Raw genomic sequence first — 16,967 nt, forward strand, 5'->3', positions numbered from 1 at the left:
TAAATTTTCCCAAAAATCCTATTGCACTCTCTTTCCAATTGAAAAAACGATAACAAAAAATGCTTGCATCAAAAAAGATCGAACTCGGGATGAGCAGATTCAAAAACAACGTCGCTAACCACTAAGCCAAATCTTCACTTAATGAGAAGGAGGAGGAAAGTGATGAAGAAAGGAGGAACGGCCCGTTCAAACGTTCGTCTCTTACTGTGTCTGCGTCTCTCTTCTCCTCTACGCGGTACTCGCTCTCTCGTCGGCGGCAGTGAATATTCGTTTGCGTCTCAAAAATGGAGTTCTTTTCATTTTTCATCCCCCTTTTATACCTTTTCTGTATTCTTCCTCTCTTTTTTGATGTAAATTCAGTTATAATAACTTTCCTCATAATTTTATGTAGTTTCTCCAGTTTTTGTGTAGAGAGCTCAATAAAAACCTTTTTCCACTATTGGCATAAAAATGGTCATTCTTCCTAACAATTCACGAACTCTAGTAAAGAACATCCGTTAAATTCAATAATAAACTAGTATTTTAGCGAATAGCTAGGTTTTTCTTCCTTTAATTCAGATTTTTTCATACTGAGGCAATAATCGAGGTTGTCACATGCTCAAAGTTGACCATTTTCAACTTAAAACTTGAATTGTTGCTTTTTTTTTCCTTTTTTGCTTTCATTCTGAAACTCACTGCTTATCGATCGGAAAATCTCCAAAACATTATAATTATTTCCTAGATAGTAATTTGATAGATAGAAAATGCTGTGTCCGAGATTTAGGATTTCTGGTTGATGAGAAGCTCACCTTTAAAGATCACTGGAGTACAGCAATACGAAAAGCAAATTTTGTCGCTTTTTCAGTATTTAAGAGGCATTATCTGTAAGAGTGAGAATGTTTGTGTTGGGCCTTGGCACAGTTGCAAAAAGTTGTTTCAATCCGAACTCTTTTTACAGCATATGTACCCCTATGGTAGTGATTTACAAAAAATATGTCACCAGTCCCCTATGACGTCATCCTAGGAAAATATGCCCAATAATCGACTTTTCACCCAAAAATTCATAAAAATTCCAATCTTCCAGATAACATCAGGAAACTTTCGCAACATGTTAGGAGTGTTTTTGACTACCCCTACACAAATTTCCAGCTCCACAGACACCCCAGAAACCGTTCAATTAAATTTCATTTTCATGTTTTTTCAACTTTTCTCGAAAATTCCCTCTAGAAATCCTCAAAGTTCAAATCGTATTTGTATTCCCCGCTAAAAGTTCTATTAGGACCAATTAAAAACATCAAAAAGTAGGGGGACCATTTTGAGATATTTCGATTTTTTCAAAAATCACATAAGGGTACCCCCTTATGAAAATTTCATTTTTGAAAAAAATTTCAAAAAAAAATTTACTCCGAAAATAATTGGAATGTTGATAAAACCCTTGAAATAAGTCACTCACAAAATATAAGATCTCAGAAATGTGTTTGAACGGATTGCGTTTTTTTTGTTCATCCAATTTTTTCAAGTTTTTTCCCGTTTTTAACAATAATTTGTACAGAAGTCCTCAAATTTTATAAGATATTCTAATTCCTTGCAAAATTTAACATATATTTCAATTAACATCATTGAAAAACAGGGGGACCATTTTGAGATTTTTCCATTTATTTCGAAATTCAGATAAGGGTCCCCCCTTATGATAGAAAATTTTTATCAAAAAAATAATTCAACTTTTTTTTGATGCAAAAAACGTTCAAACTATAAAAAAATGTTTTCGATATTTCATCGATGTTCTCAACGTTTTTGCATCAAAAAAAAGTTGAATTATTTTTTTGATAAAAATTTTCTTTCATAAGGGGGGACCCTTATCTGAATTTCGAAATAAATGGAAAAATCTCAAAATGGTCCCCTGTTTTTTAATGATGTCAATTGAAATATATGTTAAATTTTGCAAGAAATTAGAATATCTTATAAAATTTGAGGACTTCTGGACAAATTATTGTTAAAAACGGGAAAAAACTTGAAAAAATTGGATGAACAAAAAAAACGCAATCCGTTCAAACACATTGCTGAGATCTTATATTTTGTGAGTGACTTATTTCAAGGGTTTTATCAACATTCCAATTATTTTCGGAGTAAATTTTTTTTTGAAATTTTTTTCAAAAATGAAATTTTCATAAGGGGGTACCCTTATGTGATTTTTGAAAAAATCGAAATATCTCAAAATGGTCCCCCTACTTTTTGATGTTTTTAATTGGTCCTAATAGAACTTTTAGCGGGGAATACAAATACGATTTGAACTTTGAGGATTTCTAGAGGGAATTTTCGAGAAAAGTTGAAAAAACATGAAAATGAAATTTAATTGAACAGTTTCTGGGGTGTCTGTGGAGCTGGAAATTTGTGTAGGGGTAGTCAAAAACATTCCTAACATGTTGCGAAAGTTTCCTGATGTTATCTGGAAGATTGGAATTTTTATGAATTTTTGGGTGAAAAGTCGATTATTGGGCATACTTTCCTACGATGACGTCATAGGGGACTGGTGACATATTTTTTGTAAATTGCTACCATAGGGGTACATATGCTGTGAAAAGAGTTTGAATTGAAACAACTTTTTGCAACTGTGCCAAGAGGAATCCTCATCTTACAGACAACGCCTCTTAAATCCTTCCATAGTAACAATATCCGACTTCTCACCCTGCTTTTCAAAATACTTGTGCGTCCAATACTGGAATACGGCACAGTCGTAACTAATCCAGGTAGTTGTAAAATAATTAAAAACATAGAATCAGTTCAGAGTAATTTCACGCGTAGGATTATGTTTAGAACCTGTGGTAAAAGAATACTGAGAACTGACCCAAAGTACGTCCAGGCAAACCAACGTTTAAGTGAATTATCAACTTCAATCTTTATCTTCCCGACGAGCCGGATTTGATAAATTCTTCTTCGGTAAATTATTAATAGGAAAAATAGATATTGACTATACCAATTATTTTCAACTATCATCTCACAATACAAGACGAGGCCACCTCTATCATTGGAAAACTCCAAGATTTAAAATTCGTGAGCATTTTTTCACTCACCGCGTCCTCAGTAAAATAGTTAGTCCTACAGCTCTATAAAACATTAAGCTTTCTCCAGTATTGCGGTACAACTGACATGAATAAGTAATCGCCCATCCAATAACATTAACAATTCATTTACCTTCCACGTGTTCACTATGCTCCCTCTATTTCATTTCAAGTCCCCCCCCCCCCCCCTATTGACCTTGCCACGTACTCTCACGTACGTATTTTAAATAAATAAATAAATAAATTTTTACTATTTTCTATCAATTGCTCATTCACGTTATCATATTGTTGGTAATGTAGTGATATGCCCACGTTCTCGTTTATTGCAAAGCTCTAGTACACACTTCTTATATGATTCTTTTCAGATCGAATAACTTAAATTTGAAGAATCTAATCACCTACATAGAATGCTAGATTCATCCAATGAATCCAGTGAAAACGAAAAGGAAAGTGATGATGTTGAAGAACCAACGGCTGCTGGGGAAGTTGGTAAGTGATTGTTACATCGATTCAGAATACCAAACGGATAAATATGCCGCCCACCTCTTATTTAACTGGATCACTAATCAATAAAAAGGTGTCCTTTCAGACCCCAGCATGCCGCACTTCTCGTACCGGACACTGCAGATTACGATGATGACGTCATCATGAAAAAAGATCAACCGTCGGCTCACCTTCAAATGTTCAATTCCTCATGTAAACTGGGTAAGTTACATTTGTATCTATTTTTGTTACGCTGACAATTTACAAGGAGATTAACCAAAAAAACACCATATATCATCAATTTTCAGATTTGTTTCCCTCATGATTCGACGTGGTGTGCACCGACGTGGCAACAAACAAGGAGATGGAAAGAAAAAATGGAGAAATCGTCCACCTGAAGAGAAAAGTCGAAAGGATAAGAGAAGGTTTGCTTTTCAGTTACTATTTTCTTATTTTTGTTCACAAAATCTGCAGTTACTCATCATTTGTTTTCCAGAGCTCCATGTTTCTCTGGCCACCACGTCCTCCACCAAACTAGAGACGTCAATTTATTTTATTTTATTGAATTTATTTTATTGAAAGAAGGGCACTTGCCACTTATACTTCAAAGCTAAACATGCACAGAAGGATAAGTAGAACATTAGTAATTGAGGGGAGATAAAGTTAAATATTTAGACAAATCAACATGTTTCAAGTTTGTTTTAAAAGACCGGGAGGAGGGTTTAACCGGGAAAGAAGAAACGGGGAGAGAATCAACATAAGAGTCTTCTTCGATTCAACTTCATGCCCGCCATGACGATCTTTTTCTTTTCCCTATTCTGTTCTTCCTTTGTATTGATTCTTTTTTCGTAACTCTTTTGGTTTTAAATGTTCATTCTCTTTCATTTGTTTGTCCCGACCAGTCGTGTTCTCTTTTCCTTGATTCTCTTGATTTTTACCTTCGTTCAAATGGAAAATTTTCTTTAGGTTTTGTGCTTATGAAGTTGTAACAGTTTAGTTGTCTAATCACTTAATTTCTTCGGAGATACGTCACATAAAGTAGAAACCTCCAGGGATTTCCAGTACTTATTGTAAAATATTAAAATTCAAATCAGATGTTTTTCCCTCCGTTGTCTAGACGATGACTCTTTTGTTGGAACTTTCTTTTCAGAGTCTCTGCGCGGTAAGAAAAATAGACTGAAAAGTATTTATACGAAACGAATGACCACGGTCTCATTCATCTGTCGGTCTTGTGATATTTCTTCATTATCCAATAATCTCCAAAGCAGACGACCTCGACCAACAAATAACAAGTAGTGTAATGTTTGTATCCAGCGCAGTAAGGCTTTATATCAAAATGAAGCACACAGATTTTATCTTCATAGTTATCTTGAATCCTCTACTTTGTTTGTTTTTTTAAGATTTTCTTGTTTTCTTTTCTCACATTTTTTGTTTGTAGTTTTAAAACATAAGTTGACAATAATTTAAAAAGTTGTTGAATCATTCATCAGTCCGCACCATGTTTTTGTATGCACATCACATTTTGTTTTCTTATTTTTAAACAGACATGTCATACGAGGTGTTAATTTTCAAGGCTTTCAAAATGTAGTTGTTTACGCATATCGCTAGCTTCTGATCACATGTTTCTCCTTCAAAATTGGGTGGGAGGTTGTTGTCATTTGGTTATTCAAATTTGAATCTTGGTTTAAATCTGCAAGAATTTCTAAACACACTTTGAATTCCCACGACATAGACGTTCTTATGTTTTTTTCTACAAGCTTCTCTAACTAGAGCAATCTAAATCCAACGCTTGTTATCAAATTTTTGGTTTATGTCGTTTACCACGCTTCATACATTTCACCTCCTCCAAACACATATAAACACGAAGTAACCAACCGCCTGATTCAACTCGAAAACATAACATTTTGATATACTGAGTCATGCAAGTTAGCAATTGTTTTCGCTGATGGAAGTAAAAAAATGTGAACGATTAATTCATGATTTCATTGTTTTTTTCATAAAATTCCCTTATGAATTTAAAAACGTTTCGAAATTCAAGGTTTTTTTTAACTCACTATTTTTAAGTACGAAAAGCGTACTTTTTATTCAAAAGTTTCTCGTCACATGGCCTTTAGACACGAAACCCAAGATTATAATCCCCGAAGCCATCTGGTTCTGATTGGTTTTTGAGAACTTGTTGGTTTTGATCCCGGGTTTTTACTCTAATATGAAGAGGGAGTTTGTTTTCATTTGGAAATTGCTAATCACTCGAATTCAGCCCTTGGATTTTGTTTTCGCATATGTGTTAAAACGAACTTCGAGTTTTCACAACACCAACATCAATTCCATCTGAATCATTTTACACAGGAATGCACAAAATTTATTTCTCTTAACTAGAAATTTGAGCATCCTTATAAAGTTCTCATCTTTTCGAATACACATGAGCATCAAGAAAACACCCGTCTAGTTCTATTCGAAAACAAAAAATGACGAATTTTTGTGCCATGCAAATTAGTGGTTGCTTTTACTAATGGAAAAAGAAAAAAAAATTTTTAGTTTCAGAAATCTGCACACTCTATTTCATTTGTTTTTGCTTCAAACTTACTCAAACATTTTTTTTGTTTGTTAACAAAAGAAGTCTTTGGACACCATATGAAAATGCTTGACTATATATGAAAATTGAGAGCTCATAACTCGGCTGAGAGAATTTAGCCGGTTTTGTTGGCAGAAATGGACTTACCATAGTCGAAAGTAGCTATAACAAGATTTATAGGTCGTTTGAAAGCCGTGTCTCTGAAGACTTCCCTTGTAAGATATACATATTCTCATTGCAATTTCGTCACCTTCTCACAATTTCAAATAAATTCACATTCAAACTCCATTTTTCAGTTACCTGACGTCAAAATGGAATTCCTTAAGTTTCCGTTTCTTGCCCAGAAAGTGATTATTCATCAAATGGATCTTGACGATGTGTTCCTCGTGTCGCTAACAAATTTGAGAGTATTCGATGTAATTCGGCGTGTACCGTGGAAACACGTCAAGGCAATTTCCTATAAAAATAGACGTACTCACACTTCTGTTCTAGCTGTGAAGAGTCAAGCTGATTTAACAAAAGTTTTGGAAATAAGACCTTCCAAACGGTCAAGTCGTGAAATATTGCATTTGACGGCCAGTTCTGGATTCAATATGACATACAAGTAAGTCTTGCAGTGTTTGTATGTAATCTTCCATAAATTATACACCAATTTTAATTTCAGTCTGCCAACTGACTCTGAAGCATTGACAATTTTATTTAATGATCATGGTGTGAATGAAACATCGTTGTTTGTGCACGAACACCTTGGAAAACTGTTCGGCAAGCACCTCCAGTTCGGATGTATTCTTACTTCTTATGATATGATATTCCTCCCAGCAGTGGTTCCTATTACGTCCAATGTTTTAATTTTGCACTACAACGTTGATCCTGAGGAACTGAATGGTCATGTTGCAAACATGAATGAACAGGAATATCTGACCATATCAAACAAGATGACTCTGCTTCCTAAAAATCATCAAAAGTATATGACATCGAAAAGTCTGTACTTTATTAATACGGGTTCTTTGGCACCAGACATTCTACAACGATTCGAAGGACAGGATGTTGTTTTACTGGAAGCTAAATGCAAGGTTCGCCATGTTATCGCATTTGTTGATTCCTGGAAAAAAGGAAACTCATCGAATAATTTGAAGTCTCTGCGAATTCAGTTGGATTCGGCGTTATCATTTCGTCCGGAAACTGTATCAAATTTTCTGAAATTTAAACACTTTTCTGTTTCGCGAGATCCGCCTCGTTTTTGTAGAACTGTCAGGTGAGAATCACTACCTAAAGATTAAAAAAAAATTATTATTTTACAGAAAATACTTCGGAGCAGAAGAAACATTGGAAGAGCATGACTTGACTATTTCAACATATGTAGTGAGGGATACCGATAAAAGAGTTGCATCAATCAGTATTTCTGAAGACCGTTTTGATTTTTGTGTCTGGAATTGGAATGAACGGCAAATGATGGAACAAGGATTTATTGATCATGACACCTCTTGAATCAATAAGGTTTTGCTTTTTCCTTTACCTGTTTTTTCTTCTTTCCAAAGGTGAAATTCAGCTGTGTATTTCCTATTAAAATTTTGATTGTATTATCATTCATTAAAAACTACTACTCAATATGTTCCATCTTCCCGTTCTGCATGAAAACAAAAACAACTACTTCGAATTATATATAAAAATGTAGCTCTTTTCGTTCGCTGCAGTCTCTAAGCATAACTTTTCAAAAAATCCCTGTTTGTCTAGAAAAAACAGCTAAAAACTGTGATTCAGTGCGAGTGAGTAAAGACAAAGAGGAGAGACATTTTCTCTGGCGTCCAACGCGTCAAAGGCGCGCCATCTGCCTTCTTACTTGATGGTTTTACTGAATTAAAATTTTTGCCTCTTAGCCTGAAACATTCCAAAGCATTCATAATAAGAAGATCTCTTTCAAAATGTTCCATCTTCCCGTTCTGTTGTCTGTGCACACAAAAACCAAGGACATTCTGATTGTGTCTCGCATTCTCCACGTCCTCCAACACTGTATTCTGTGTGTGTATTTGAATGAGAAGGAATAGAGAGGTCTCATCTCTACTGCTGCTGTTTGTGTCAATGTTCTGTGTTTATGGTTCAGTGAGAGAAGGGAGAGGTGTGCTGTGTTGGAAAAGGAGAAATATTTGTGAGAGAAGAAAAAAACGTCGTATGGGATGGCTGGCAGAAACGATGGTTGAAGAGATGTGTTTAGATCGAAAAAATTGCAGGGAGAGCAAGAAATATATACAAATGGGAGAAAAGGTGTACAATGTGAGGAGCCTCTATGCTCTTTTGAGTTTTCAGAACATGAAATCGTTGCCATAGTGAAGACAGTTGGATGGTGACATTGTGAATCCTATTGTGAAGAAAAACTAGCTTCATAATGAATCTTCTACTTTTCAGAAACTGCAACATGAAATCTTTACATCAAATTATCTTAAATTCTGATGAAGACTCCAAAGACGGTGAAAAATTTATAGAATAGATTCTTAATTTGAAAAAAAAGTTGAATCTTTTAAGCAAATCGAGTTACTCCGCTTCAAACTTTTGTTGCAGAGTGCACCTCTATTACAGGTTTTACGGAACGTATTCGTTAACCCCTCCAGCGTTTCATTCATTCATTATATTTTCTTCCTGCTTCTTCAACATTTTCCATGAAACGAAAGCCATAATTTTGGGAGAAAGCGTTAATCCCCTTCCCCTCTTTCTACGGGTGACACCGATTTGTACAACACCTGCGCTGCCTCCTGCTTGTCCGCTTTTCTCGTTGTGTCTAACAATCTCTTTTATGAAAAATTTGCATCAGAAAGCTCTTCTTCGTCCTTAACACATACACACTGACCACTGCAAATGAGGACGAATGAGAATATAAAGAGAGACACCACCTGGCACATTGGCTGGTGCTCTATGAGGAAAGAGTTGTGAAGACGGAAATTGAAAAAGGGAGATGATGAACAAAAAAAGTGATAACACCTAGACTCATAACTGATACATGTCAAATTGAAGTTAGCCGAAACGATGAATGAATGACCATTTTAGGAACGGAGTGTCGGCCAAGGGAACTTTGTTGGAAGATAGATATGAAAGAGGGACAACGTAAACAATTTCAGGAGCAACCAAGTAGTTTTTATCAGACCGTGAACTCTATGACATGGTAAAAGTATAGTGTTGGGGACCGTTTTTTAGTGTTTCTGGGATGTTTTCAACAGTTTCTATTGATTTTAATTACTTTGATTTTTCTTTGCCTTGCCTGAATCAATTTCGAGTTATTGTCTTTTCAATTTTTCTTTTCATCATTCACGATAATTTCAAATTTGTTGCAAAAATAGTTATTTCTTTTTTAATCGTGTTGAGTCAACTGGAATTTTTAAACTGAAAAAATTTGGAAAATTTTAATACTTTGATAGATAACAAATTTCTCTAATTTTTTACGACTTCTGAGATATTCTCTTCATCAATTTTCATTGACATTGGTGTGTGATATAATGTGGCATCTGTGTGTATTCTCAAGTACACAATATTTATAAACGCGACGAAGGTGCGCTAGAGGGAAGAAGGAGGAGGGACAAGTGACGTAAAATAAAGAAAACGCGCTCCATTGAACAAACGGGGAAAGAGAGAGTGTGAACTGGCAATGCCAACACGTCTTATTCATAATTCCCTTCGATGAGCTACTGAATGCCTCGTCCCTCATTTTTTATTGCTTTTTATTGAATTCTAATATGGTGAGTGTCTTTGACAAAAACATTTATTCTGAAGGTAGCTGGTTTTGGATTAAAGCGCCATTTTATTTTTGAATTATCGATTTTTTTGCTTTAAAAAAGTTTGAAAAAAAGCCGCGTTAGTTTTTAATTTTTCGATTACGGTGACAATTTAGGTGAAAATCAACTAAGAAGTACCAAATCTAAAATTAATAATACAATTTTCAGATTTTTTCGCTTCTGATTAGAGAAGATGGACCACTTCAGCCACAACGCCAAGAGCCACAACCACAGCAAAATCTCCAGGAAGACGTCATAGTAGAAGAAGGGCCATGTATGTTTTTCTTACTTTTTTGAGTCAGAAATAGTGGACATAAATCAACGTAAAAACCAAATTTCAGTCTACATGCACTCACACCAACCACATCACCAACAGGGGGCCTCCCAGAACCAGCCAAGTAAGTTTTCAAAACTTTTATTAAAGAAGAAATCAATACTGGTTTGTTACTACGAGTGATTAATTTCAGTGCTCCCATCACAGACGCCGTCCCCCGAACAGAATGCCTTGAAGGAATTGGAAGGAATCAACCGAGATCTCCAAGAGAGATTGAAACTGAGAGAGACACGTCAGTTTACTTTGAAATTATAGAAATAGTCAAATATTACAAAATGAATAAGAATTTTGAGTGGAGTATTTCCTATAAGTACAAAAGTTTTGTTGATAAAAAAAACTATCACTGATTGTCAAACCGCGAAAAATTTTAGGAGAGGCTGAACTGGAGGAGAAACTCAAGCAGGTTGAAAAACAAGAGGAGATAAAGAAGGTCGCAGATGGCTTCAAAAAGGAGGAAATGGAATTGAAAGATGCTGAAATCGCTCGCCTCACCAGACAAGTCGAAATGCTTCAAGGAGGTTTGTTATCAGATTTTATTCATCTTTTACTGAAAAAATCTGCAGTAACTCAACATTTGGTTTCCAGAGCTCAACACCGCCCGCTCCGTCCGCCCGCCCTCCAAAATCAACCAGGAGACCCAGACCGAACCCACTCAGGCCACCCACTCCGCGCAAACCTCACCACCACCGTCTCCACCAGTCATCCCGAGAACGATGCCCTCCACATCGGACCCATCAACCTCTTCAGCACCAAAAAGAGAGCGCAACAAGACCATCAGGCGGAAGAGGGATTGGTTATGTACAAAAGTGGGCATATCAAGTCGGAGCCGGTATGATAACAATTTATGTGTTTGATTATTAATATTCTCATTTTTATTGTATTTTTATATTTTCCTTAAATGAATTTTTGAATTGAAAAACTGCTTTTGTTTTTTCACACATCAAAAAACACATGATTTCAGGTATTTCAGATTTAAAATCAATTTCAGAATTTATTTTTCATAACCATAACAATCGGAGGTTTCTTACATACCAGTCTTTCAGATTCTCATCCGCCTCGCAGCCTAAAACTTTCAATCAGTTCCGTCCAATGAAGCGCATTTGCATACATACCTTTTGTCTCCTCGTTTTCCACAATCTCTCGTCTCGAAATGCGGTTTTCATCTTTTTTCAGACAAAATTGAACATTTTTCTGAATTTTTTATCAAGCAAATGTAGAGTAAGAAAAGAGCTACAATTTGATATATCATTCGATAAACATGGTTTTGCTTACATGAAGAACTAGAAGAGTGGAAGTTTTGAATAGAAACTTGGAGCATTTCAGCATTTTCACGGATATTATTATGGATTTCTAACAATAATTAGACCAATTGCAACACAAAGATAATTGAGTTAGTCATTCTTGAGAAAACTAACGGTTTTTTTTTCAAATAAAGTTATACATTTCAGCAATTCTGCCAGTTATTCTACATTTTGACACATTTCACATTCTTACATATCACTTTCTTTTGAAAAAAATTTGAAGGGCAGCAGAAATTCGGATTTTTTCGGATTTTCTGCCAAAAAACCAAAAAACTGACAGTTTTCTACGGAAAAATTGATATCACTATCTCTGCATTGCAGTTTTTTCAATAATTATTTGAAATTCTACAAGAATTTGCGTAAAAATGGAAAATTTGCAGACTATTACTCAACATGTTCCATCTTCCCGTTCTGCATGAAAACAGAATCAATTACTTAGAATAATATATAAACATGTAGCTTTTTTTGTTCGCCACAGTTTGTAAGCATAATTTTTTCAAAAAAAAACCAGTTTGTATAGAAAAAACAGCTGAAAACTGTGATTCAATGAGAGTGAGTATAGACAAAGAGGAGAGACTTTCTCTCTCGTCCAACGCGTCGAAGGCGCGCCATCTGCCTTCTCACTTGATGATTTTACTGAATTAAACATTTGCTTCTTAGCCTGAAACATTCCAACGCATTTGTAATGAGAAGGTCTCTATCAAAATGTTCCATCTTCCCGTTCTGTTTTCTCTGGTTCTGCCTTGCATTCGCCACGTCCTCTAACACTATGTTCTGTGTGTGTATTCGAATGAGATGGAATAGAGAGGTCTCATCTCTACTGCTGTTGCTGCTGCTTGTGTTCGCCACGTCAATGTTCAGTGAGAGAGAAGGGAGAGGTTTGTTGTGTTGGAAAAGGAGAAATATTTGTGAGAGAAGAAAAAAACGTCGTATGGGATGACTGGCAGAAACGATGGTTCAAGAGATGTGTTTAGATTGAGGAAATTGCAGGGAAAGAAAGAAATATATACGAATGGGTAAGAAGGTGTACAATATGAGGAGCCTCTATGTCTTTTGAGTTTTGATAACATAAAGACGTTGACATAGTGAAGAAAATTGGATGGTGAATCCTATTGTGAAGAAAAACCAGCTTCATAATGAATCTTCTACTTTTCAGAAACTGCCACATGAAATCTTAACATCAACTTATCTAAAATTCTGATGAAGACTCCAAAGACCCTGACACCCGTGATAGACGTGCATACCATGGTGTTCGTTGAAAGCCGTACAACCTGCTTCCCAAACGAGATATTAAAAAATATCCAACTAACAGAGTATAGTTCCATATTTATAGAACAAATTCTTAATTTGAAAAAAAGTTGAATCTTTTAAGCAAATCGAGTTACTCTGCTTCAAAATTTTGTTACTGAGTGCACCTCTATTACAGGTTTTACGGAACGTATTCGTTAACCCCTCCAGCGTTTCATTCATTCATTATATTTCCTTCCTGCTTCTTCGACATTTCCCATGTAAATCCTCTTCCCCACTTTCTACGGGTGACACCGATTTGCCCAACACCTGCGCTGCCTACTGCTTGGCCGCTCTTCTCGTTGTGTCTAAAATCTCTTTTGTGAAAAATTTGCATCAGAAAGCTCTTCTTCGTCTTTAACACATACACACACGCATATAGTTGTACTGACCACTGCAAATGGGGGCGAATGAAAATATAAAGAGAGACACCACCTGGCACATTGGCTGGTGCTCTATGAGAAACAAGTTGTGAGAACGGAAATTGAAAAAGGGGAGATGATTAATAAAAAAAAAGTGATAAAACCTAGACTCATAACTGATACATGTCAAATAGAAGTTAGCAAACACGATGAATGGAGGGAAGTTTAGGAATGGAGTGTCGGTGTCGGCCAAGGTAACTTCGTAAAAAGAGAGATATGAAAGAGCGACAATTCGAACAATTTCAGAAGCAACCAAGTTTTTATCAGACCATGAATTCTATGATATGGTAAAAGTTCGGAGGGATTCATTATGGCGAGAGAATATTGAGAGAGAGAAGACTTCTCTGACGTCCAACGCGTCGAAGGTGCGCCATGTTTCTTTTTGTTTTTGATCCGCTTTTTGGCCGTTTTGAAAGATTTTAGTGGCTTTCGTTTTTTCTGAACTTAGCCTGAATCGATTTATTGTCTGTTCATTTTTTTTTCATTAGTCCCGATTTGTTCAAATTTGTTGTGAAAATAATTTTTTTAATCGGGTAGAGTCAATTGGAATTTTTAAACTGAAAAAAGTGGAACATTTTATTACTTTGATAGATAACAAATTTCTCTAATTTTTTCCCACTTTTGAGAAATTCTCTTCATCAATTTTCATTGACGTTCGGGGTATGTGATATAGTGAGGCATCTGTGTGTATTCTCAAGTACACAACATTTATAAGCGCAACGAAGGTGCGCTAGAGAGATGAAGGAGGAGGGACCAGTGACGTAAAATACAGAAAGCGCGCTCCGTTGAACAAACGGGGGAAGAGAGAGAGTGTGAACTGGCAATGCCAACACGTCTTATTCATAATTCCCTTCGATGAGCTACTGAATGCCTCGTCCCTCATTTTTTATTGCTTTTTATTGAATTCTAATATGGTGAGTGTCTTTGACAAAAACATTTATTCTGAACGTAGCTGTTTTTGGAGAAAAGCACTATTTTATTTCGAATTATCGATTTTTTGCAGAAAAAAGTTTGAAATAAAGCCGCGTTAGTTTCTAGTTTTCGATTAATTTAAAAATGTTATTCTGAAGGAAGCTGCTTTTAAAGAAAAAAGCTATTTTATTTTCGAATTCTCGATTTTTTGCTGAAAATAATTCGAAGAAAAAAGCGGCGTTAGTTGTTTTATTACGCTGACAATTCAAAAGAAAATCAACTTAAAAATTCTGAATCCTAGTTTAATGATACAATTTTCAGTTTAACGGATACCTTGAGGAGGTCGGTGATGTTCTCGCACCTCTGGCCCGGCGGCGTGTGGAGACCCATCAGGAAGCTGTGGCGGTTCCAGAAGTGGCAACATCCAGGACTGGCTATTGGTGAAGACCTTGGTGAGTTTTAAAATAAAAATAAAAATTATTGGAATTCATTAATTTTCAGATCTCACCTGCTACTTCTTCCGGCCGGCGGATCAGGAGGGACCAGTGCCACAGATTGTGAAGAGGGCGGCCAACCCCAAAAACCTCTACCAGAATCAGCACCCGGTAGCAGAAAACAGTGAGTTTTGAGATGGGGAGAGGTGAAATAGTGACTGAAACATATTTTCATTACAGATAACCCATGGTCAGCTCTTGGGAAGGAGGCAAAAGAGAAGTGGAGAGGAATCGGGGATCAAGTGAGAGCCGAGCAAGACCATCAGGCGAGCAAAGGACTGGCGAGGTATAAAAGTGGAAAGAAGATCGAGACGGAGGTAATAATTGATGTGTTTGATTTTTAAGATATTAAATCACATTTTATTGTATTATAGTTTCTTCAAATAAATTTTTGAATTGAAAAACTGTTTTTTGTTTTCTAACACATCAAAAAACACATAATTTCAGGTATTTCAGATACAACCACAATTAAAGATCTGCTTGGTTCGCTGGACATTGTGCAATTTTTTTTGGTTTATCTAATAAATATTTCTTGATGCAGCCTAGTTTTTCGTTTTTGACACCACGGAATTTCAGAATTTTAGGTTCATAAACTCCAGCCATTTTGCAGTCAGAAACATCAAATCAGTGTTGTCCAATGAAGCGCACCTGCATACATCAGTTTTGTCTCCTCTTTTTCCACACTCTTTCGCCTCGTAATAGGGTTTTCATCTTTTTTCGACAAAATCATAGTTTTTTCTCATAATTTTTCACATTGCAAATGTAAAGAGCGAAAAGACCTACTATTTGATATATCATTCAATGAAAATGGTTTCATTTTCATAAAGAAAGGGAAGATAAAAAATTTTGAATAGGAATTTGCAGGATTTCAGCTTTTTCTTTCACACTTTCACGGATGTTCTTATAGAATTCAAACAATAATTCGACCAATTGCAATACAAAGATAATTGAGTTAGTCATTCTTGTGAAAACAAACGGTTTTTTTTTCGGTTTTTTAACAATAATCTGTTAAATTTCAGAATTTCAGCTTTTTATTCAATTTTTCACACACATTCTTTTGGAATTTTTGAAGGAAAACTGATTAGCTACACTTAATAACAGTGACTAAAAATACGAATAACTCATTTTTTTCAGCAAAATTAGGCTATTTTAAGATATTTTTGCGAAAAAAACAAATACTGGCAGTTTTCTGGAAAACAATTAACTCCAATATCTTTGTCTGGTAATTCGTCAAGTAATATTCCGAAATTCTTCAATAATTTGATTAAAAATGTCGAAGAAAAGCTGAAATTTTGCAAACTGCTACTCAATATGTTCCATCTTCCCGTTCTACATGAAAACAGAACCAACTACTTCGAATGATATATAAAAATGTAGCTCTTTCCGTTCGCTACAGTCTATAAGCAAAATTTTTCAAAAAATCCCAGTTTGTCTAGAAAAAACAGCTAAAAACTGTGATTCAGTGAGAGTGAGTATAGACAAAGAGGAGAGAATCTACACAACATTTATACAAGCGACGAAGGCACGCCAATGACCGATGAAGGAGGCGGGGCAAGAGGCACAGAACACAACAAACGCGCCCCACCAAATCGACCAGCAAACGCATTGGGAATACGAACACTTCTATGCATATGTAACCCATTTCCAACTTAGGATAGCTACTGAATGCCTTCCGCCCCTATTTTAAATGATTTTTTTTGAATTCTATGGTGAGTGTTTTCATTGCGCTTTTTGATTTTTTTTAAATGCCATTAAAACAAAAAATTCAGTTTTATTTTCGAATTATCGATCTATTTTGAAAAATACAAAAAAAGGAAAGTTGGCAGCGTTAGTGTCAACTTTTTAGATTAGTTTAGTTGTTGGAATAAATAAAAATAAATAAATTAACGTAATAAAACTAAAAATTTTGTTCTCAACTTTGTCACAAAATTTTTGAAAAAATTGGGATTTTTTTTCAGTCTATCATCAACTCTCCTCCCGTCAATGTGTCATGAAATCTTCGGTCGACGCCCCATTACTACTAAGTTTAGCACAGGTAATACATTTTTCTTAAATGTTGACATTTTACGAAATATTGAGCTTTCAGTCTACCAGCCACTCTCGAACCCGGATTGCGTCTTAAAATCGTCGGTCGGAGAAATGGAGCTGTGCCTAAAGCAGTACTCCACCTACTTCAGACTCCACGATTTAAGTCAAAACTTTCATCGAAGAGCACTTGGAGACATGGAGCAACTTGTGGAGAAAAAGAAACAAATCGAAATGGAGCTGCAATCAAAAAAGAAACGAATTGAAGTTTTGGACAAGACAATCAATGAAGCATCAGGAAGCAAGAAGAATATTTCAAATTAAAACTCGCCACCATT

The 16,967-nt window shown here is 35.6% G+C and overlaps 4 protein-coding genes across 4 annotated transcripts; all 4 read left to right on the top strand.

Annotated features, from left to right (window-relative positions):
- Positions 1-3,445: 3,445 nt before the first annotated feature.
- Positions 3,446-4,059, top strand: GCK72_026107 (uncharacterized protein; the record flags this gene model as incomplete). Its single annotated transcript, XM_053736664.1, has 4 exons — positions 3,446-3,531; positions 3,628-3,720; positions 3,830-3,946; positions 3,996-4,059. The coding sequence occupies 4 exons, from the start codon at positions 3,446-3,448 to the stop codon at positions 4,057-4,059; spliced, it is 360 nt and encodes a 119-aa protein (XP_053580230.1).
- A 2,345-nt stretch (positions 4,060-6,404) lies between these two features.
- Positions 6,405-7,581, top strand: GCK72_026108 (uncharacterized protein; the record flags this gene model as incomplete). Its single annotated transcript, XM_003102019.2, has 3 exons — positions 6,405-6,697; positions 6,758-7,348; positions 7,395-7,581. The coding sequence occupies 3 exons, from the start codon at positions 6,405-6,407 to the stop codon at positions 7,579-7,581; spliced, it is 1,071 nt and encodes a 356-aa protein (XP_003102067.2).
- Positions 7,582-8,262: 681 nt separating this feature from the next.
- On the top strand, positions 8,263-11,023 carry GCK72_026109 (uncharacterized protein; the record flags this gene model as incomplete). The annotated part of the gene is made up of 6 exons (XM_053736665.1): positions 8,263-8,364; positions 10,023-10,128; positions 10,196-10,252; positions 10,322-10,420; positions 10,560-10,706; positions 10,752-11,023. The coding sequence occupies 6 exons, from the start codon at positions 8,263-8,265 to the stop codon at positions 11,021-11,023; spliced, it is 783 nt and encodes a 260-aa protein (XP_053580231.1).
- A 3,436-nt stretch (positions 11,024-14,459) lies between these two features.
- Positions 14,460-16,953, top strand: GCK72_026110 (uncharacterized protein; the record flags this gene model as incomplete). Its single annotated transcript, XM_053736666.1, has 5 exons — positions 14,460-14,562; positions 14,612-14,728; positions 14,785-14,890; positions 16,563-16,639; positions 16,691-16,953. The coding sequence occupies 5 exons, from the start codon at positions 14,460-14,462 to the stop codon at positions 16,951-16,953; spliced, it is 666 nt and encodes a 221-aa protein (XP_053580232.1).
- Between the last annotated feature and the right edge of the window lie 14 nt (positions 16,954-16,967).

The sequence above is a fragment of the Caenorhabditis remanei genome, chromosome X, assembly GCF_010183535.1.
Source record: "Caenorhabditis remanei strain PX506 chromosome X, whole genome shotgun sequence".
NCBI lineage: Eukaryota > Metazoa > Nematoda > Chromadorea > Rhabditida > Rhabditidae > Caenorhabditis > Caenorhabditis remanei.